At 40.4% G+C, this 24,140-nt stretch overlaps 1 protein-coding gene across 5 annotated transcripts in view; it reads right to left on the bottom strand.

Moving 5' to 3' along the window:
* Positions 1–24,140, bottom strand: part of RBMS2 (RNA binding motif single stranded interacting protein 2) — a 78,838-nt gene that overhangs the window by 8,251 nt on the left and 46,447 nt on the right. For all 5 annotated transcript variants that reach the window (XM_060025022.1, XM_060025018.1, XM_060025019.1 and 2 more), the window contains 8 exons: positions 15,545–15,711; positions 10,947–11,005; positions 9,987–10,078; positions 8,757–8,914; positions 4,646–4,725; positions 4,403–4,512; positions 3,893–3,939; positions 3,258–3,351 (listed from right to left, as the gene is read on the bottom strand). In XM_060025022.1, coding sequence (XP_059881005.1) covers positions 3,258–3,351; positions 3,893–3,939; positions 4,403–4,512; positions 4,646–4,725; positions 8,757–8,914; positions 9,987–10,078; positions 10,947–11,005; positions 15,545–15,687 — 783 coding nt within the window. In that variant the 5' untranslated portion in view covers positions 15,688–15,711. The remainder of the gene's footprint in view (positions 1–3,257; positions 3,352–3,892; positions 3,940–4,402; positions 4,513–4,645; positions 4,726–8,756; positions 8,915–9,986; positions 10,079–10,946; positions 11,006–15,544; positions 15,712–24,140) is intronic.

Genomic DNA, 24,140 nt, shown 5'->3' with positions numbered 1-24,140 from the left:
ACACAGTTTCTTTCTGAGGTGATGAAAGTGTTCTGGAATTAGATAATGGGGACAGTTGCATAATTCTATAAATATACTAAAAAACACTGACTTGTACACTTTAAGAGGATGAATTTTATCGTCTGTAAGTTATATCTGAATTTTAAAATTAAAAAAAGCAACGAGAAGCTAGAAATGCATCTTGATAGACAAGTAGGTTTATTCCACAAATATAAGGATTGTTCAAGATCAGAAGCTCTACAAACATAAGTCAAAATTGAAGAAAAAAAGCCATAGTGTAATATTAGATGCTGAAAAGACATTTTAGAAAATTCAGCAGCCATTTACTTTTTAAAAAAATCACAAAGTAGGGAATTCCCTGGCGGTCCAGTGGTTATGACTCAGCGCTTTCACTGCCGCGGCCCGGGTTCAATCCCTGATCGGGGAGCTAAGATCACACAAGCCCCGAGGTGCGACCAGAAAATAAATTTTAAAAAATACCACAGGGCTTCCCTGGTGGTGCAGTGGTTGAGAGTCCGCCTGCCGATGCAGGGGACACGGGTTCGTGCCCCGGTCTGGGAATATCCCACATGCTGCGGAGCGGCTGGGCCCGTGAGCCATGGCCACTGAACCTGTGTGTCCAGAGCCTGTGCTCCGCAATGGGAGAAGCCACAACAGTGAGAGGCCCGTGTACCGTAAAAAAAAAACAAACAAAAAAAAACCCCACAAAGTAAAATAGAGACTAGAAAGAAACTACTTACATATATTAAAGGCTATTACCAAAAACTATCTGCAAACCTTAACCCAAACAGAGAAATATTAAAACCATTGCAATTATAGTAACCTATTAGGTAGTGGGGTCAAATAAATACAATTGGATAAGAACACAGTTGGCATAAAATTGAAAAGGAGGAGAGAACTATTATTTTGCATCAATGATATAACTGTATACCCAGAAAACCTAAGAGATTTAAGTAAAAAAAAAAAACTAGTAGTAATAAGAGGATTTGGTAAGTGAGCAGTATACAAGATAGATGAACATAAATTAGTAACTTCTCAGTGTATCAATAAGCATCTAGAAATGCTTATAAAAATTACAGAACACTTAGAAGTATATTTAACAAGAAAAACATAAGACCTACATAAATAAAACTAAGATCTTATTGAAGGACATAAAACTTTGAGAACATAAAAAGAAATACCATATTTTAGGTGAAAAGACTTAGTGCTTTTTAAGAAGTCAATCCTCTTTAATATATAGATCTAATGTAATTCCAATTAAAATTCTCCCTCACAGATTTTTAAAAATTAGATAAAATGATCATAAACTTATACAGAAGAATAAATGCCAAAACATAGCAAAGAAAAGTATGAAAGAGTGGAGAAGGTTTTGTCTTATCAAATATTAGAACATACTATGAAAGCCACTGTAATCAAATCAATACATTATTGAAATAGGAAGAGACACAATGATCACTGGAAGAGAATAAAGGATACAGAAAAAGATTCCAGTGTTTACTATATGACAAAGGTGGCATTTCAATTCAGTGGGAAAAGGATGGATTATTTAATAATTTGGTGCTAGGATAACTGGTGAACATTTTGAAGGAAATACAATAGAACCCCTATCTTATGTCATATACAAAAATAAATTCCTGGTTATTATACATTTAAATGTAAAACAATGAAATACATCTTGGGGACCATATGTACAATATAGGGACTGGAAAGACCTTTTAAATTAAGACAAGAAATGCAAAAGCTGTAAGTAAAAAAGCAGACATATTTAACTATACACAAATTTTAAAACTTTTGTATGGCAAAAACTAGTGATTCCCAAAGTATGGTCCCCAGATCAGCAGCAGAAGCAGGAGCAGCATCTGGGAACTTGTTAGAAATACAAATTCTTGCCTCTCACCCTAGACTTGCTGAATCAGAAATTCTTGCTGTGGTGCCCAGTAACCTAGGTTTAATAAGTGATTCTGATGCACAGCTGAAGTTTGAGGACCATAAAGTTAACAGAAAACAATTAAATTTGGAAAAAAAAACTTGTAACAAAGATAACATTCAGAAGATCAGTACTTATAATATTGACAGTTTTTTTTTTTTTTTTTGGCTGCCCCGCGTGGCTTGTGGGATCTTAGTTCCCCGACCAGGGATCAAACCCATGCCCCCTGCTTTGGGAGCACAGAATCTTAACCACTGGACCACCAGGGAAGTCCCAATAATACTGATAGTTTTTATAAGTTGATGGGAAAAGAACAAATAGTCAAACAGGAAAAAGGACCAAGTATATGAAGAGCAAATAAAAATATGACCAAAAAAATGCTTAAACTCAGCTGCAGTCAGGGAAGTGCAAATTAAAGTAACAATGTACTTTAAATCTATCAGGATAGAAAAAAATTTTAAAAGGGCAATGTCACCTCTGGCTGGAGGGAAATGGGTACTCTCATATGTTGCCAGTGGAATGTGAATTGGCACAGTCTCTGTGGAAAGCAATCTGGTAACATCTATAAAACTGAAAGTCCGTGTATTATTCAACCTAACAACCTCACCCCTCAGACTCTAGCCCCCAGAAACAAAAGCACTCATATGTGAGGATATAGGCAAAAGGATGTTTACTAGAGCATTATTTGCACCAGATAAAAACTGAAATCCAAAGAATGCCTTTCACTGGGGTATAGTGGAAGAATTCTGGTATATGTGCAGCATAAAATATGTTACTATTAAAAAGGAAATAATTAGAACAGAGCTGCATAAGAACTACCTGGAGGGCTTGTTAAAACTCAGATTGGTAGGACCCGTCCCCAGAGTTCCTGTGAATCTGGGGTGGAGTCCAAGAATTTGTGTTTCTAAAAATCCCCAGGTAGTGCTGATATTGCTGGTCCAGGGACCACACTTTGAGAATCACTGGTTTAAATGAGAAGAGTAAAGTGTAAAAATATGTATTTAATATGGAAAATTTTTGTAACATAAACAATGACTTCCAAAACCCTATACTTATGTGTATATGCAGATAACAAAAAATATGGAAACTAGTAGGAAATTAACATGGGTTTGCTTGTGGAGTGGTGGAGAGTAAAAGGATGCTTCTACAACAGTCTATATACATGTAGTGTGATCACATGTTATGCTTTTATGTAAAACTATTTGTGTATAGTATGTATAAAGGAAAAAACAAAAGAACAACAAGTAGTTCCCAGCCTAAAACACAATGGTAGGGAAAACCACCACACCCTTTTCTGGGCATGAACGTACCTGATATGAAGACAACATACCTGATATGAAGACACAGGAGATGGAAGATACGGGGACAGTGCAGACTGAGCAAGCATCCTGTTGGGGGTGATGTTATAAGGAGCTGGGTAAAACCTGTAGGAAGGGACCTCATCAGTAAGGAGTCACAGGAAACTACAAGGCAAGGGCCCCCACTGATAGACACAGCCATTTCCCACTAACTACTCTTTTTTTTTTTAAATAAGTTTATTTAATTTTTGGCTGCGTTGGGTCTTTGTTGCTGTGTGCGGGCTCTAGTTGCTGTGAGCAGGGGCTACTCTTCGTTGCGGTGTGTGGGCTTCTCATTGTGGTGGCTTCTCTTTGTTGTGGAGCATGGGTCTGGTCGTGTGGGCTTCAGTAGTTGTGGCACGCAGACTCAGCAGTTGTGGCTCGTGGGTGGTAGAGGGCAGGCTCAGTAGTTGTGGCACATGGGCTTAGTTGCTCCGCAGCATATGGGATCTTCCCGGACCAGGGATCGAACCTGTGTCCCCTGCATTGGCAGGCGGATTCTTAACCACTGTGCCACCAGGGAAGTCCCACCACTGACTACTCTTTAAATATCAAGATGAAACATCCGAGTGCCTGGACACAGGCCTCTGTCATTTTCAGGTGGCCTGTTTACAGAAAACACCCTTACCCATTCTGAAGAGCTGTGGTGGGGTCATAGGTCAAGGCCATACCACCCTATAAAGAAAGAACACAGCATGCACATTGTGAGCCCTTAGTGAGAACAGGAACAAGCCCAGAATTTCAAGGCTGAGGACGTATTTGGTTCAACTGATTAAAAATGAAGTCTGAACTAATCCCACTACAACTGTTCCAGGGTTTTTCTGGTTGTGCAGGATGCAAAATTCCATTCAAGATCCACACTGAAGAGCATGTTAAGCAGCCAGCATCTCTGTTACATACTGTAGCTCTCAAGTTTACCACAGAAATCAGGCCATGGAAATTTCCATTCCACTTTTCTCTTTTTTTTTTTTTTTTTGGCCGCTTTGCTTGGCATGCAGGATCTTAGTTCCCCAACCAGGGATAGAACCTGTGCCCCCTGCAGTGGAAGCACGGAGTCCCAACCGCCGGACCGCCAGGGAAGCCCCATCCATTACATTTTAATGTCCTTAGTATTCCTGTCTCCTAGAGGGCCTCTTACCATGTCTCCATTCCTTGGCCAGGCCCGTCCATTTTGCATAAATTTTCCTTGGTTCTGTCGTTTCTTTGGACCCCCATCAGCAAATTTGCAAAGCAAGGGATCAGATGGGGCTGCCAAGAGAGAAAGCAGACAGGCAGCTGAGTCCCACCTCACTTAGTCCACTCACTCATGCAAAAATCCTCCAGAATCTTCACAGGAAGTCATAACCTGTGGCCCTCTCAGCCTGATTCCCAGATGCCTCACCTGGTACTCCAGGGGGTGTCTTAATATATTTTCCATTAAAGTGGGTGATGATGGCTTCACACTTCTCTGTGGACTCCATCCTAAGGAGCACAAGAGGAGTTAGGGTCTACCTTCTCCAGGATCTGTACTCTCCTTATACTCGAAGAGAAAACTCTAAGTTCCCAGCCCCACAAATGCTCCAAAAGTTGTCGCTACAGAAATACAGAGTTTCCTCCACACAAAGTCAAGGTATCTTAAAGAGGCAACCCCAGCTTCTAATGAAGGTTTTCTCAACTGGCTCCTATAGGGGTCCTGAAAGGAATAATGGAGGTCTTCAAACCATGAATATTCCAAAGAAGACACTGATAGATGGACCTAGTGTTGTGTCTGGGTCCCTAAATAAGAATACAATGCTGTTACCATTATTTTTTATTACAAAATTCCTAATGGAAATTGTTCCCTCACTTTTTTTTTTTTTTTGCCACGCTGTGCAGCTTGTGGAATATTACTTCCCCAACCAGGGACTGAACCCAGACCACAGAAGTGAAAGTGCCGAGTCCTAACCACTGGACCACCAGGGGTTCCCCTCTTCCCTCACTTTGATAAAACTGTACAAGCTAAGAATTTGCCAATATTTATTTTTTGCTTCTGGTTATAATTATCAAGGTCTAAATAGCTACTGATAACATCATTAAGATTTCATGAGTCGGGGCAGGGAGGGATAAATTAGGAGTTTGGGGTAAGCAGATACAAACTAATATATATAATACAGATAAACAACAATGTCCTACTGTATAGCACAGGGAACTATATTAAATATCCTGTGACAAATCATAATGGAAAAGAACGTGAAAAAGAATATATATGTATATGTATACATATATTATCTATATATACATATAAACACATATGTATACATATATATGAAAAAGGATACATATATAAATCACTTTGCTGTATACCAGAAACTAACACAATATTGTAATTCAACTATACTTCAACTTTTTTTTGAAAAATGGGAGAAAAAAAAGATTTCATGAGTCTGTGGGAGGAAAGAGTATTAAGACAGGGTTTATGGTCCAGAGTGATAGAAAAAACAATGTTAGGAACTACTGAGTTAAAGTGTCTTGTTGGGGAAAGAGGACTGAGTAAAAATCAGAAAATCTAGATTCCAGCACCCGTTCACCGCTCAAAGTCTCTGTGAGTTAGAAAATGCACAAAAACCCTTCTGACTCATTCCTCATTTCTGCTTCAAATCTCCATCTACCTTATTACACAGGGCTGTATAGATCAAATGAGATAATGCATATAAATGTGTTTTAAAATGATAAAGATCTATATAATACAGGGTACAGTATCTTCCCCTCTTTCCATATTTAAAGTAAGTCTCAGTATATTTTCTATGCCAATAACCACTAAAGATATGAACCATTCCTATGAAGGCAGTTACTAAAAAAGGCCTCAAATGGAAACTTTTAGAGAAAATAACCTTAGGTGTCCTAGAGCAAAAAGTGTTGAGTTGGGTTACTCCTACTCCTTAGTCTTTCAAAAGGGTGAGCAGGCATGGAGGGTTTTAAGAGAATCACTTTCAGGACCTCAGCTTCCTCATAAACTCTTTCCTAAAACTGATGTGCCTGAGGGAGAGCCTGTGATCACTAATGATCAAGGCTGAAGTCCCCTCTTACAACCACTCTTCTCAATATACTTCGAACTCATCCCAAAGCTCAACACAAGGCATGGAGGACTAAGTTACAAATCTTTTTGTTAAGTCAGATGTTTCCAATTCTTCCTTCCCACAAGCTAGAGGACTCAACAAGTTGTCAACTGACACATAAAAAAGTCATTTTGGATGATAGATCACCCTGGTCTTGGCATATAATTCAGAAGGAATTCAAAGAATTCCTATTTTAGCAAAACTCTTTCCATTCCCATTTACTTATTTATGTGAACAAGGTTCCTCACCATGAAAACAAAACACAGGAACAGAGCTGGTACTAAACTCTGTCTTGTTACAGCAATAAACAATATTCACTGATGGCTACATGATCTAATTATATAAATCTAAAAGGAGCATTTCCAATAAAATTTACTTTATATGAAACAATTTTGTATCAACATTTTAATATATTTATGTTGTTTGGGGCAACTGTGAACTAATTATAAAGATAATTTTCTTATGGATTAATGCATATAGACTCAGGGCCACAGGAAAAAAATTTATATACATATTTTCATTGCAGAGAAGTATAACAATGATTCATACAAAGACTTTCAACTATAAAAAAGTATTTTACACTAGAATACAATTCTGTAGGGAAATACAATGGAAATACAAGATCAAGAAGAAAAACAGAACACTATAAGAATGGTGTAAGAGTTATGACTTTAAAAAAAATGCCCTAGGAATTTTTAAAATGATTTTGTGTATTAAATTGCTATGACATTTAGATCTCATTTAGATACATTTTTAAATGATATGACAGTTTTATTTAAAATGTCAATATTTATAAATTGCTGGAAATTATACTTTGCAAGAATCTAAATGTATGAAGAAAATCTGTAGGTATTAATGTAGAAACATGCAAGAGATTTCATAGTTTTTTAAGTTTTCAAAGCCATATTTCCCACACTGGGCTTTGAGGCACCCTGGGCCATTGTGATGAGCTCACAGAGGCACAACAAGGGATATTTTAACTTTCTGAAGAAAATACAGCAATACCTATTGGATATCTACTGTAAAGAAGACTAACTCTAAACAGTTCATCATTTCAACATTAGATCACCCTACAATCCTTTAGATAACATATTTTTGCAAAGCTGGTTTTTCAGTGGTTGCTATGACAAAAGCAAGTACCATAAGAAAACTAATGTGTAACAGGAAATGAGGGTGTAAGTGTCCAATCTGATTCCAAGGTTTGAGAAGTTGTGTAGTGTCCAACAGGCACACATTCACTAGAAAGTATAGTTATTTAAGAATGAAATAAAAATATTTTCTCTTTCAATGTATTTTTCAAATAACTACAAAGTTGTTAAGATATTTATTAAACACTTTTTGAATTGTCTAGACCATTTAATTACTTAATAAAGCGAATTGTTAAGTATTTCTTTTGTCTAGGGCTAAAAAATTATCGAGACAACTAAGGTGCCATGAACTGGAGCTTTTGCTTTAAGAGTATGGAGCAAAAAAGTTTGATGATCACAAACTTTAGAAACTCCCCTTTAGTTATACTTGGGATTGCCAGCAGGTGGTGCCACCAAGATTGAGTTGGCTATAGGGAAAAGGTCCTATTCCTTGTTCTCAAGGTGTAAAACACTCTAGAGTGAAGGAATGTTCTTGGACCAGAGAAGATATTATAAAAGAAAAAGGGACTTTTAGATCACTTACTCCAATACTTTTCAAACTTTTTAGAAAGGCAACAGAATCTCCTTTCAAGCAAAATCTTAAATAAAAGCAGAACCATTTCCTAAGTCGGCGAGAAGAGGCTGAAGCCCTACAATAGTGACCCTAAGCTCAGAAGAAGGTGCCCTGAAAAACTCTGCCGCTCTAGGGAACACCTGAAGAAAATCACTCATCTAAATCTCTACTTCACAGAGTAAACCAAGGCTCATAAAGATCTGATATCGCATGGGCAGTTAGTCGCAGAGCTGGTTCTAGAATCTACGACTCTCAACAGATCTGAAAAGGTACCAAATCTTCCATTTCATCCTGCTGATCCTGAAGCCAGAAGGATAAGGGCTCTGCTCCTGTGAGACCTTTGGGCAAATCACTTCATATTGGGAATTTTGGTTTCCTTTTCTATAAAATGGAGAATTAATATTTATTTCGCAGATTAAATAATAGGATGAGAAATACTCAGTAAACTATAAGAAGGTATGGAATTATTTTATTCTGGTTAGGTCTGAATCAAAGAAACAAAGGCTAGAATAGCAGAAAGTAAGGGAAAGGATAAAGATTTGGGAGAAAATAGGTTTGTGAGTATTGTGACCTAAAATTAAATGAACTTTTGATTTACTGTCAAGTACTTTCGACTAATCGTTTGGTCCTGGGGGGAGCAGGGCACAGACTTTCTGGTGACCTTCTAAGTGACATTCCTTATTAACCTCATCATTTCCCATTCTTGGCATCCCTCACCTTGCAAAGCCAACCCCTCTGCTGGTCCCACTGGTGTCTCGAAGGATTCTAGTGGAAATAACCTGGCCAAAGGGCTTCAGCATTCCCTCCAGTTCTTGCTCATCCATTGACAGCGGGAGGTTTGAGATGTATAAATTTGTGGGGTCCTGCTCCTGTTGCTATGGAAATAGAAGTGAAAAAATGAACTTCATATCTCTTAACCCTCTCCCACCCTCAGTGGGCAGCCACAAAATGACATCTCAGAAAAGAGAGAGCAGGGAGGCATGCACATAAACAAAGAGGATCTTAATGATTTGTAACACCTGGTCCCACTATCATGGGTCATGGGTTATAAACTGAGTCCGGGCCAAAAAAACCCACAGATTTAATATTTCTAGTACTGTACAAGCCCACAATACAAGCCATCAATGAAGTTTTTGGCTGTCTCTTTAAGAACTAGGCAGAGCAGCGCTCTTCTCTCCTATCCAACAGCCCAACAGCCTGTCCCAGAGGCTGGATTCTCTTGGACTGCCTTTGCTTCCCGGGCTGCATTGTTCTGGGTAATCCCCCCACTCCGCTCTTCCAGCCACAGCAGACTCCTCTTAGTAGGAATGCCTGTACACTCCCTGATGGAGGGAAAGCAGGAGGAGAAGAGAAGGGAAAAGGGAAGCCAATGTGCTGAGGGTTGCACTAAGAGCCAGATGTATAGCTCACTGGGTCACCACGGAGCCCTGAAAGTTCTAGTCTCACAGGAAGTCTAAAGTCACTCTAATGTCAGAGGACTTTTCTCAAGAAGAGGTGGGAGAGGGTCTCCCTGGTGGCGCAGTGGTTAAGAATCCGCCTGCCAATGCAGGGGACATGGGTTCGAGCCTTGGTCGGGGAAGATCCCACATGCCGCAGAGCAATGAAGCCCGTGCGCCACAACTACTGAACCTGTGCTCTAGGGCCCGGAAGCCACAACTACTGAAGCCCGCGCGCCTAGAGCCCATGCTCCTCAACAAGAGAAGCCACTGAAATGAGTAGCTCATGCACCGCAACAAACAGTAGCCCCCGCTCAACACAACTAGAGAAAGCCCGCGCAGCAACGAAGAGCCAATGCAGCCGTAACTAAATAACTAAATAACTAACTAAATAAATTAAAAAGCACTGCAGATAGCCCTTGCCCATCAACTGCATGGCTCTTAAACCTCTGGAAGCCTTTGGTGCTAACTACAACCCCTCAGAGGAACAGACACGGGGTAGTACCCTTACCTTTGCCATCTGTGCTTGCACACCACTGGCTTTCAGTGCTGTTACAGCTTTCTGTGCTGCTGAAGGACTGTCAAAGTCCACAAAGCCATAGCCTGGAACAGGGAAACAGCATCACTGGGAGGTGGGGGGTGTGAGGGAGGTAGGAGGCCCAGGCTTTTCAGGAAACAGAGGAGGAGTTACGATCCACGCAATAGAAGTGGTAGGGAGGAAGAGAAATGAAGAGGTTTCAGGTGGTTATCCACGTGCTCCTCAAACCCTGTGAGATTTGGGCTACTTTATAGCTAAGAATGCCAAGGGCAATGAGGTCTTTATGGTATCCTTGCCTTCCTCCCTCTCCCCTAAGAAATCCTAGGTTTCAAGAATTAGGCTCCTCTAATAATTCACAGCCCCCTCTATTTCCAAAAGAACCCCCTTCTCTTTTCTAGGCACACCCGCAGAAATGCTAGGCATGTAGGAAATACAGCCTCTCCACAGCAGATCATCAGCCACCTGCTGGAAGAAGCCCCTCCTCACCCCAATGTACAGCCCTTTCCCCTCCTTCCACTCTTCCATCCCCACCTAGAATTGCTCAAAACCCCAACAAACCCAACCCACCTCCACAAACAAAAAGCATTTACAGTGCTTTGCTAAGTAGAAATAAACTCACCTATGAATGAATATCTACCATCCAATCCAGGGAAACATGACAGCCAAAGTAGGCCCAGGGGACTCAAAGGCACTCTGTGCAGGTTTCTAGCCTTGAGTCCCCAAAACAGCATTTTCAGCTCTAGCTATCTGGTCACAAATAATCTAAATACCTACTAGTCTTTTAAGCCTGAAAACCCTGAAGACTCCTCCCTGGCACTGGAAACCAGGGACTTGCAGCAATAAAGGGCAAAGGCAAGGGATGGCCTCACTTACAGCTGTTCTCCACCACCAAGAGCAGCTGTTCTCCACCACCAAGAACAGCTGTTCTCTTACCTTTGCATTTGTTTGTGGTCTTGTCCAGTATGGCCTTAGTGGAGACAATCTTGCCATATCTAAGGGAGAAGAAAATGCAAAGTGATAATCTGGGGACAGGGATTTAGACTAGGACAGAGATTGAAACATCTAGATGAATCCATGCCCTGTCTTCACTCCCACTAGGAAAACTGTCCCTACTCAAACCTTAGAACAAAGAAGAAATGAATTTAAAACGTCACACTTATCATATAAACCTATTCCCCAAAGGTACCTACAAGAAATAAGGTAACTGCAGTCCCTACACTATCAACACATTTCTCTCTTCTTCCCCAAATAAGACTCAGATACTAGTTAGAAAAAGACTACTGTCTTTTTTTGGGAAAGAAGCTTGGTGGTGTCCACATAGCAGTGTGTAAGGCCAGAGCTCTGGCTAGAATTCCTTGAGGACTAAAAATAATCCTTGATGTTATTTATTTTCCTTTGAAGAAACACCATTCCTCCCATGAAAAACTGTTTCTCTTCTCTGACACCCCACTCTTCACCCTTCTACTGGCCCCCTGAGTGAAGGTCAACTTGAGCCAAACTGCTTTTGTTCAAATCCTGGTTCTGCCACTTTTTAGCTATGTGTGATCTTGGACAAGTCATTTAACCTTTCTGTGCCTCAGTCTCACCATCTGTAAAATGGAGATAGGATTGTTGGAAATATGAAATGAGTGCATGAATATAAAGTATTAATGTCTACCAAATGGTAAACACCTGAACACTCTTAACTGCTATTATTATTATTATATGTTATATTATATTATTATTATATTCATGGGACCTCAACATTTAACCAAATGGCTCTTTCCTGCTTTAATCTCTAAGACTTCTATTTCTTTTCTTTTTTTTTTGGCTGCACCTCACAGCTTATGAGATTTTAGTTCCCCAAACAGGGATCAAACCCAGGGCCCCAGCAGTGAAAGCACCGAGTCCTGACCACTGGACTGCCAAGGAATTCCCTGATTTCTATTTCTTATTGTCAAGATTTCAGTGTATTAGGGAGGAGAGTGGGCATAAAAGCAAATGCAACAGCTGTGTTAAGAAAATTATCCAAAACTTGACGATAAGGCAAAATGAGGATTGCACATTCTTTCAATGTCATTCTGGAACACTGTCTACAAGGCCCATTCAAAGTATATTCTGTTATCTAGGGGGATGTTTCTTTGTTTCAGTTACTATTTATTACTGATGAGGGCCCAGATTTTGTGACGATACATATTAATTTGTAGATTTTTATCTAGTAGAAATACAAATAATTTCTGTCCATTAGAAAAGATGATCCCAAAGGTTACTGTTTTATAGTCCTATAGGGTATGAACCAGTTTTCTCTGTAACCTAGTAATCTTATTCCAACATTCTTTCTTCAGTCCCTCAAATACTCTTTGAACCCATTTTACCATCCTGCTAGTTCGCTCACTAATGAGTAAAATAAATATCTGGCATGCGTTCATCTGTATCTGCAGCAGACTTATGTTTCTCAACCTTCTGAAAATTATACTTTGGCAGCAGATTCATGTGGAGTTCCCCAAACTTGAGCAGTGGAGTATCTATCACAGGTCAGGGATTATATTAGAAGTGTTCTACTATAAAGAAGTCTCTACATTCCACCCAGGAGGGTGAAAATATTAGAGAGACAGAACAGAAATCACTAACAAAGTCAGAAGTATAAAATTTAACTGAAAACAGTTGGCAGGGACTGAATTTGAGACGAATACCTGAAACAAGCACTTTTTTCTACTTTTCCTCTCACCCCATCCCTAAAGAACAGATGATGATTGATGTATTTGTTTCGCTCCTTGGCAGCCTCTCACTGACTGTTGTAGAGGAGCTCTGTGACCCACTGGATTAGACAGAATAAGCCAGGCGATGCCCTGGAGGCCAGAATGGATGTGGCGAACCTAACCCTTCAGGGCTACATACTTGGATTCTTTCCCAAATTTAGGAAAGGAAGGGATGCAAGAGACTGTAAGCCAGAGGACACACACGCTGCTATCCCTATCGAGGCCCCAGGGTGGAGCTTGCTGTGGTCTGAGCAGCCTGAGACTTTGAGTCAGAATTTCCACTTCAGCTGGCAACAGCTGGATCATGCAGCTTCCTCCTCCGAAGGAGCCCCTCCAAGAGAACCAGGAGTTCCAGTTCCAGACTCCACGCCTCTCCTTCCTGCCCACCAGGGCTTAGGATCCAGCAACATTTACTTCCCGTACAACCTAGAGAGATAACTGGGACAAAGGCAGGAAGTCCTATGCATGGGAAACACCCTTCACAGAAAGGTGTCCCTCCCAGCTCACACACCCATGAGGATTCCACCCACCAGTTCTTCACAGCTTCCCTTTCATCATAACTCATCTAGCACCTATTCTTTCCCTTCCTCATTCCTACTTCTCTATGGTCCCCTACTGGGCTCCTTACTTCCATCTTATTGTATATGCTGACCCTGACTATTCTCATCCCTTCAGACATAGCAGAAGGTAAGGCAACTATTGGGAAGGGCAAAATGAAAGTCTAAAAGTATAGTGAAGTAGAATTGAGTTTTTTCTCTGTCTTGTGGAGTGAGAGGATTGATTTTTGCAGCACATTATATTTAGTACAAGAAATACACGGTGGGGCTTCCCTGGTGGCGCAGTGGTTGAGAGTCCGCCTGCCGATGCAGGGCATGCGGGTTCGTGCCCCAGTCCGGGAAGATCCCACATGCCGCGGAGCGGCTGGGCCCGTGAGCCATGGCCGCTGAGCCTGCGCGTCTGGAGCCTGTGCTCCGCAACGGGAGAGGCCACAACAGTGAGAGGCCCGCGTACCGCAAAAAAAATAAAAAAAGAAATACAGGGTGCAGAAATCAAGGAACTAGACTGATATGATACTCTTTTCCCTCATAAACCAACATTTTTGCCAATTCCCATTCCCTCAAAAAAATTACTAGTCCTAGACTAAGTTCCCTGAGTTCCATTTAAATAGCCTTCTAAAGCAAGGTAAGCCGAGGTAACAGATTCAGATTTTATACACACATCTAGCCTTTAGAGACTGATTTTGTGCAGCCTGGTGCTAGCAAACTTCCAAAAGCCACTACCTCAGTAGAGTAAGGGATTTATAGAGTACCTCTGATGCCGCATACAACTACATTTTGAGGGGAGAATGTTCTCCCTCTTCAGGATTTGGAACAGCTGCCACATACTCATACTGTTATGGGAGTTTGAGTTACTTTGACCACTTTAGAAAATTGTTTACTAGTATCTACAAAAGCTGAACAAATGTATATCCTATGATTTAGTAATTTTACTCCTAGGTATATACCCAACATAAATGTATATACTTATACACATGCACCAAAAGACATGTACAAGTTCATAGCAGCACTATCTGTATCCATAATAGTCACATACTGGGAACAACTCAAATGTCCAGCAACAGCAGAACAAGTAAATAAGTTGTGGTATATTCCTATGATGGAATTCTATAAAGCAATAAGAATGAACAAATTTTTGCTATATGCAACAATGTGGATGAATCTCACAAACAACATCGAACAAAAGAAACCAGACATAAAACGGTACGTGCTATATCATTATATTTATATGAGGTTCAAACAAGCCACATCAATCGTTTAGAAGCCAAACAGTAGATACCTTTGGGGGTGGGGGAGAGACTGTCACTGGGAGGTGGGCTTCTGAAGAGCTGGTAGTGTTCTATTTCTTGATCTGGTTACCAGGGACTGTTACAAGGATGTGTTCACCTTGTGAAAATTCACTGTTCTATAAACACTTCTGATTTGTGCACTTCAATAGAGTTTTAAAAGATGGTAAATTTACACAGACTAAGGTTCCTATTTTTATTTCTTTCTAAACTCGATTTCCCCTTCCCCATTAATATTACCATCCCACCAGACTTCTGCCTCTAATCAGTCCCCCATATAAATGATTTGAAACACATATTTCTGCCAAATGGAATTGAGCTGGCCTCTCTGCATTCTTGCAATTTTTCCAGCTTTCCTAATTGGGCTAATTCCATGGTAGTTGTCTCCACCTCATGACTCAAATCTATGCTGAAGAAACCCCAAAGATCTTTAGGGGGTAGATGCCAAGTGACAACTCTTTCTCCATTTTCTTCTTTATCCACTAATTTGAGGGCTCCTCTGGGTCACTGAGAATAACTCTAGCAGCAGAAACTCTCCTAAGTGTATAATTCGATTGGCTAGTCCCACTTTCTTCTATCCCTACTGCTGGTTTTCACTATCTACTAATCAATATCTTCAGAGATACTGAGCATTTCTATTCAAGGTGTAAGGAAAGGAATATTTCCACTAAGACCATCAGTTCTGGGTACATGCTGGAAACAAAGTCATATACTAACTAGGCTTCAAAGGTCAGCCCTATCCAGCTTTCCTCAGAGAAACACATAAAAGTTTTATATATTGGTAGTAGGTAGAATTTCTCTAAGAGGGGCTGCTGAGAAACCTTGCAACTATAGGGGTAGAAGCAAAATATTGATAATATTGCATTTCAGGATAAGAGTATCTGGTAAGAAGCCAGTATCACCAAATCTGTACTGTCCCTGGAGACCTACCCCTATGTACCCCAACTTACGACTGACACAACTTGACTAGGTCCTGGTCGGTAGTGCTTGGCTGCAATCCCCGGATGTAGAGGTTGGTTTTACTCAGCTGGTCATTTACAGTGCTCCCGCTGCTGCTGTTAGGGGTGCTGTTGCTTGGACTAGGTGGTGCCATTGGCTGAGACAACGACACATATGGCTGCAGGGAGACATGAAGAACAGAAGGTCAGAAGAATTATACATTTAGATGCTGAAGAGTGAGGAAGATCTTGGCCCCTTGGAAAGAATGATTCCAAACTTTAACAGCAATGAAGTCATCACAAGAGTTAAAAGGGCTTCCCTGGTGGCACAGTGGTTAAGAATCTGCCTGCCAATGCAGGAGACACAGGTTCGAGCCCTGGTCTGGGAAGATCCCACATGCTGCGGAGCAACTAAGCCTGTGCGCCACAACTACTGAGCCTGAGCTGTAGAGCCCGTGAGCCACAACTACTGAGCCTGCATGCCACAACTAATGAAGCCCATGTGCCTAGAGCCCGTGCTCTGCAACAAGCGAAGCCACCGCAATGAGAAGCCTGTGCACTGCAACAAAGAGTAGCCCCCGCTCGCCGCAACTAGAGAAAAGCCCTCAGGCAGCAACAAAGACCCAATGCAGCCCTTAATTAATTTTTTAAAAAGAGAGTTAAAAAAGAAACCTAAAGGAATTCCTCTCTGCCATAAAATAAGAAAATATTTAACTGTCCTACCTAACTTTCAGGGGAAATGAGAGGCCAAAATAAGCTTGATAAAGGTTTTGAAAAAAGGTACTTAGTTATAGAGGAACGTTTTTATCATACAGATGCTGGAGACACAATTAATGTATGCCTCTTAAGTAAACTGTGTAATGAGACAAGACTAATAAAATCTAGGTTCCATTCAAAAATCACAGAGGAACTAATAAAAATTTATTAAATGATGAAGGTATAGAAAAGTTGAACATAGATTATTTATAAAACTGTAGAATATGAGACTGCAAAATACCTGCAGGAACTTGAAAATTATTATAAGATTAGACAAACAAAATGAAATACTAATTACCACGCCAGGTAGTAAAAAATGAAATTTGTTACTATGCTGATAGGGGTTTAGTCATAAGTTATTTACAAGTTTTTAAAAGTTTAAATATGAATGAATAATAGATAAAGTATGGTTAAGGAAATCCAGCATTTGGGGTGAAACATCTGTAATTTTTCACTACTGATACCAGGACAGGCAACCAGACTCTGCTACATTTTGGGGCCCCTTCTGTAGGGGGGTACTTCTGTTAAGAGAAAAATTACCAGGTTGACTGGAACATGGATCCATTTCTTTCATGGCATATTTTATACCCTTATGCTCTAATCAGGCTTCTAGTGTATATACATATATGTGGTTCATAATCCTCTAAATTTGCATAATTACCTATAACATAGTGCATTTTACTATATCATACTCATATTCCAGTTCTCCCTTGGCTTAAAGCACTGTGTAGTGTAAATCTGTTTGGAATTACTTCCCTATAAAATACTAGATGCATCTCCAGGTCTTCCCCCTCTCTCTCTTCTTTGGTAGTAGTAGTAAGGGATTAGAGTGGTAACAGAAGAAAAAGGGAAACATGAATATCAAAGAGGGGAAATCTTCCCCCCAAAGAATCTTAATGTGAAATGTGCCTCTTACATTTCATGCCTCTGATCTTTAGCAAACTTTAAAATAAAAATCTTTGCTCAAGATAAATATGTTGAAGCAAGTATCTACCTATTTCTGTCACTATACATAATCACAAATGTGTACCCATTTGCAAATACACAGTTCATTCCTCAGCTCTATACTGCAGCAAAGAAGAAACCCAATACCACATTCTGGAATGGCCCAAAGCCTCATGACCTATTGTAGCTCTTGATACACCCTTTATATTTCCTATCCTTGTCCCCCTCTCTTTGCCAGCACTTACACTAGGATTTTCCATATAGAACAATCCATGTGCCAGAAGAATATGAATTATTCCTCTGTGGTGGTAGTGATAGTCGACAAGTGCAGGGTAGGGCACATGCATGTTTTTCAGCAACTTTCAGAAAACAAGACAAAAACAGGGCAAATAAACCTAAAAGTCATACATTCAGTGCTAGAAATGGCAGTACATACTTTAAGAATGATGTTGAAATCTCCACTGAATTAGTAGACATGTAATAATAATCAAATACTAGTGGTCTAGGCCCCCTCCATTATCACTACTGTTGTAAGTGCACCATCTGATTTAAAGTAGAGGCAAGAAGGGACTTCCCTTGTGGTCCAGTGGGTAAGACTCTATGCTCCCAATGCAGGGGGCCCGGGTTCAATCCCCAGTCAGGGAACTAGATCCCACATCCCGAAACTAAGAGTTCACACGTCACAACTAAAGATCCCGCATGCAGCAACAAAGATCCCACATGCCACAACTAAGACTGGGCGCAGCCAAATAAATAAATAAATATTAAAAAAATAAATAAATAAAGTAGAGGCCAAGAAGATTATCAACTATATTCTAATCATGGCTGTTCCTGAGTTCAGAATAAGATCACTGCTGGAGATCATTCACTAAGATATGCCTTTCCTCATCTCTAAGGAATTGCCATTATTGATCCTTAGCTGAGAAAGCCAAGCTGCTTCTAATATGAGAGTCTAGGGAATTCCCTGGTGGTCCAGTGGTTAGGACTCGGCGTTTCCACTGCTGGGGCCTGGGTTCAGTCCCTGGTTTTGGGAACTAAGATACTGTGAGCCGCACAGTGTGCCACACCCCCACCCCGCCCCTAAATAAATAAATAAATAAATAAATAAGAGATTCTAGGCCTGTGGGTGATGATGATGCCAACAGTAACAATGATAGCAGAAGCAACTCTAGCAGCATCATATCATGTGCCAAGCACTGGCAGATGAGATCACCTGCCTCAGCTAGAGTTCATCTATCCCCTTTCCTAATGTGAGAGAATATTCCTAAGAGGAAGTTATCAATGATGCTACGACTGTCCAAATAAGAACACAAGGGTAACTGAGGAAAGAAATAAATTGAAAAGAAGCTTTTGGTTTACTACCATGGTTATAACCTTGGTTTTAACACTAATGTCTTAGTTATAATCTAAAAATATGTCTTAGTCAATGATAAACTTGCTGCAAGGCCAGAAAAATTCCTAGAAAAAAAGATGTAGTTCAGAAAATAAAAACCCAAAACTTTTCTCTTTTGCTATTCCCAAACAGCTTCTGAAACTACTATATAGTCTCCAAAGAGAAAAAATAGAAAAATATTCTCTTTTCAAGAGAATTCAGTAAAAAAGGTCAAGAAAGCCTCTAAGTAAAGCTTATCTGGCTTCCCGAAAGAAACTATTTGGAGAGACAATAATAACTAATGTAAACTAATGATCCTTGTTTACCTATGTACATAAAAGAGAACAGGGCAGTATATATGAGAGTCCAGAGGACTGAGATATTCTTACTGGGCGAGAGAAGGGTGGGGCAGTATTGTCTCTCTTGACTCCTGTTGGTCTGTAATGGTTCTCTGAGGCCACTGGTTCTCTGTCCGAGTCTAAGCTAAAAAATGAAGAGCAAGATTTGAACTGTTTAAAACAAGGCCCTCATATTTGTCCTAGAATCTTAGACACCTGGGATGGTATTAGATTTGCCTTTAGAAATAAAGGATGGTAGCATATTATCACGTAGCAAAGAAATATGTAAAGTTATCGAGTAGAAAAGGTAGGTATGAGTCTTCTTTTTTTACAAAATATTTATTCATTTATTTGGCTGCGTCGGGTCTTAGCTGCAGCACGTGGGCTCTTCCTTGCGGCGCTCGGACTTCTCTAATAGTGGCGCGTGGGCTTCTCTCTAGTTCTGGTGGGCGGGTTCCAGAGCTCGAGGGCTCTGTAGTTGCAGCATGGGGGCTTAGCTGCCCTGCGGCATGTGTGATCTTAGCTCCCTGACTGGGATCAAACCCCGTCCCCTACATTGCAAGGTGGATTCTTAACCACTGGACCACTAGGGAAGTCCCTAGGTATGAGTCTTCTCATGAAGGAGATTTAATTCTGACTGGGAAACATGAACAGGTTTATAAGCTGAGAAATGACATGATAACATATATCTGAGAAAGCTAACACTAGGTGCATTATCCCAGCTGGTTCGGAGGGGTAGAAGACCAGAGGTGGTAAGACTAGTTAGGAGATATTAGACATGAAGGGAGGTCAGGAAAAAGTATAGAAGTTAAATTCAGACTGGCAGAATTTGAAGTTATCTGCTTGATGGATATATGCTGAATACTTTTAGAATAAATACTGGTTAATTTATTCAGTTAGTAAACATTTAAATACCTTTAAAATACTATGCAGGGAAGGCGTGAAAAGCCTGGTAGTTAGCATGGAAGAGCCTGGAAGTTTGATTTCTTAGCTAAAAGTTAACGCACCACCTTAGAAATATAGGCTTATAAAGGCGGTATTAATGCTTTTAGAAAGTTCTAGTATTGCACTACTTCTCTGGGAAGTGGAGTAAACTCAGTTATGATAGCTAAAGGTGGGAAGCAATCTCAGGGCAAGGACTTTTTGGCTTTGGATCTTCCAGTGAAACCCAGATGCCTATGGGCAATGCGTTACCAAGGCAGAACAGGGAACACTGGATTGCAAAGACGAATTGATTGAATGCAAACGCTAGGGAACACCAAATTTGAGGTTGGTTGGAGACTAGAATCTATCAATAAAAGGTGTGTGAGAACACTAGCAGGGAGAGGACTTGGCTGTTTCCTAGAAGGGCCACTCCCCTTGCATAGTAAACAGCCATACATAAAAGCTGAAAGAAGGCAAAGAAAGGTAGGACAAATGAGTTAATGGATATAAAGTACTTAACATGGTGTTTGGCATACAGCAAGTATAAACTGTCAGTAACCGTTATTATTTTAAAATTTGGAGTCTTTTAAAAAATGGAGTTCTTCTATAATTAAAGGACAAAATTCTCCTTCCTTTGCAGAATATGGATAACTCACCCAAGTTGAGCTGTTATTTGTCTGCAGAGACTTGATGCTTCCCCAGCAGTTCTTTTTTTTTTTTTAATTTTTATTTATTTATTTATTGGCTGCATTGGGTCTTCGTTGCTGCACGTGGGCTTTCTCTAGTTGCAGCGAGCGGGGGCTACTCTTCATTGCGGTGTGGGCTTCTCATTGCAGTGGCTTCTCTTGTTGCAGAGCATGGGCTCTAGGTGTGTAGGCTTCAGTAGCTGTGGCACATGGACTCAGTAGTTGTGGCTCGCGGGCTCTAGAGCGCAGGCTCAGTAGTTGCGGCACACAGGCTTAGCTGCTCCACAGCATGTGGGATCTTCCTGGACCAGGGCTCAAACCCGTGTTCCCTACACTGGCAGGCGGATTCTTAACCACTGCGCTGCCAGGGAAGTCCCCCCACCCCCCAGAAGTTCTTAAGGATCCAGGAAAACTCTGGAGAGATGTTTTTATGTAAAGCACATGAAGAGATTTGAGCCTATGAGGCAGGCAGCGAGATAACTACTTAGTAAGCAGGCCCTGACCATCTTCAGAACTACCTCTCTCTGACCTCCTCAGAAAGTTACTTATGTCTAGATTATAAAACGATTCCTTATGTTTTGTTCTTCTTTTACTTTCTAGGGCTGAGGCCTTTTAGATAAAATACTGAAGAGACTTTAATTTCCTAAAGATTGGTGGGTTGGTATTTGAAGGATGGTTAGAGAACTGTCCTATAAAATATCCCATAAGAATCTCTGGGATAATAATCCGGGGAAGGGCTTACAGTATGGGGATAGAGAAATATATAACTCCTTCATCTTCATCCAGAAAAAGAAAAATCAAACTCCCGTCTTCCTGTAGCAAGGAACTTTATGTTTCCTGTCTTGCTGAGTTACAGGAAACTAGGAGACAAGAGGGCATTCTTCCTTTTGCTCTCTTGCAAGAGATCATAATGGTAGAAGTGATACAAGGCCTACTTCCCAATCACTAAGTTTTCATCAGATCTTTAAAAGAATGATCTAGTCAGATGAGCTACTTAAAAACTAATGTAACTGAAACACTGTCTTTATTCTGAAAATACGGTTCTCTGATCAAGTGTTCATTTTGCCTGGTTTAATAAAATTCACAAACCCTGTATCCATTCATTTGCTATCAAAGTTATCCCCATCCTAAGCCCTTAACTCTTACTGTCACCAGAGCAGGAGAAAACTCCATCCCATGTCTAGTGCCCAGTGAAGTTCCTGGCATAGAGTATAAGCATGGATATTTGCTAAAAGGAGTAAAATAAACTTAGGGGATTTGCTAATTGTGTATCATCTTAATAAACGCCTAAGAAAGTCTCACAGATACACAATCCAGTGGTCTGACATCAAAATTCCTATTACAACCTGGATATTGATGATCCACAAGACAAGTTCCTAAAGCCAGTGGTCTCTGGGACATATAACACATCTGAACATTTTTGTCTAAAAATACATTATTTTCTGAGTTCTGTCATAATGTCTCCTAATAAGAGAAAGTCCACTTTCCCTGCAAAGTAACAGACCTCCTAATATTCACTCATGAGACCCTTTGCATTATTTGAATCATTCAATAAATATCTGAATGCAAATATGTCCAAGCCCTGCTTGATGCAGTGGGGACTCACAGATGAGTAAGAGTGTAAGTGAAATATTTCATAATAAATTTAAACACACACTCACAAGAAGCCATTAAGTACTTCACAAACCAGAGCGTACAATCTAGATAACTAGCAGAAAAAAATATGTGTGCTAATAGGGATCCAAGCAAAATGGTATAAGAACATGAAAGAAGAAACAATTCCTGAGGGAAAAGTTTCTCAAGTAAGATGTTTGGGTTGTACCTTGAAGGATGAGTAGGATATTAAACCTTTAATAGGGAGCCATAGGGAAATGCAAATCAAAATCATAAGGAGAGGGACTTCCCTGGTGGCTCAGTGGTTAAGAATCCGTCTGCCAATGCAGGGGACATGGATTCGATCCCTGGTCCCGGAAGATCCCACATGCTGCGGAGCAACTAAGCCCATGCACCATAACTACTGAGCCTGAGCTCTAGAGCCGGCGAGCCACAACTACTGAGTCCGCGTGCTACAACTACTGAAGCCCACACGACCAGAGCCCATGCTCCTCAACAAAGAGAAGCCACCGCAATGAGAAGCATACACACCTCAAGGAAGAGTAGCCCCCGCTCACTGCAACTAGAGAAAGCCCATGCACAGCAAGGAAGACCCAATGTAGCCAAAAATAAATAAATAAAATAAATAAATTTATTTAAAAAAATCATAATGAGATACCACTTCATATCCACTAGGATGGCTGTAATAAAAAGACTATGACTTTACTCAAAAGTAACTTTGACGGCTAAAAGAACAAGTGTTGGTGAGGCTGTGAAGAAACTGGAACCCTTGTACACTACTGGTGGGAATGTAAAATGATGCAGCTGCTTTGGAAGACAGTTTGGCAGCTCCTAAAATGGTTCAACACAGAGTTATCACATGACTCAGCAATTCCACTCCTAGGTATGTACCCAAGAGAACTGAAAACATATGTCTGCACAAAACCTGTACACGAATTTCGCAGCAGCATTATAATAGCCCAAAGTGGAAACAACACAAATGTCTACCAACTGATAAATGGATACATAAAATGTGGTATATCTATACATGAGCTTATTATTCAGTCATAAGAAGGAAAGAAGTACAGATACATGCTATAATATGAACCTTGAAAATATGCTAAGTGAAAGAAGGCAGTCACAAAGGACCACTGATTACATAATTCCATTTATATGAAATGTGTATAATAGGCAAGTCTTTAGAAACAGGAAGTAGATTAGTGATTACCTATGGCTGGGAGAGGGGGATAATGAAAGAACTGGGAAGTGATAGCTAAGTGGGCAGAGTTTCTTTGCGGGGTGGGTAATGAAAATGTCCTAAAAGTATGGTAATGGTTGCAGGACTCTGTGAATATACAAACGCCACTGAACTGTACTCTTTAAATGGGTGAATTGTATAGTATGTGAATTATATCTCAATAAAGCTGTTATAAAAATTTGATAGAGATGGGTAGCGAGAAGAGGACATTCCAACCATTGAAAACTTCTTGATATGTTAGGCTATCACAGGCTAGTATGACCTAGCACAGGATTCAGCCTAGGTTGGCATCACCCTACTTCATTTCCAGACAGAAAATTCATAAGATTAATAAATTTTATTGAAATTCAAGTGGAAATATGAATTAGACATTAAATCATATCAGAGCAAGAAAGGAATATTTTCTGTAATCCTCCTCCCTGAAAAAAAATATAACATTAAAAACAAAACAAAAACAGAAAGTTATCTCTGGAACACGCAGCACCTGAGCCAGAGAACCCATACCACGGATCTGCCCACCATACCTGGTTTTATTTTATTTATTTATTTATTTAGGCCACGCGGTATGGCATGCGAGATCTTAGTTCCCTGACCAGGATTGAACCGGGGCCCCCTGCAGTGGGAGCTCAGGGTCTTAACCCCTGGACCACCAGGCAAGCCCCCATACCTGGTTTTCAAAGCTGACTCTCAGCACTTCTACTACTTCCTCTTAGCTCAAGTAAACCTGACACCATCT

The sequence above is a fragment of the Delphinus delphis genome, chromosome 11 (assembly GCF_949987515.2).
Source record: "Delphinus delphis chromosome 11, mDelDel1.2, whole genome shotgun sequence".
NCBI classification, from domain to species: domain Eukaryota; kingdom Metazoa; phylum Chordata; class Mammalia; order Artiodactyla; family Delphinidae; genus Delphinus; species Delphinus delphis.
Note: the sequence above shows the minus strand (reverse complement) of the source record. Positions and strands in the feature narration are given on the sequence as shown.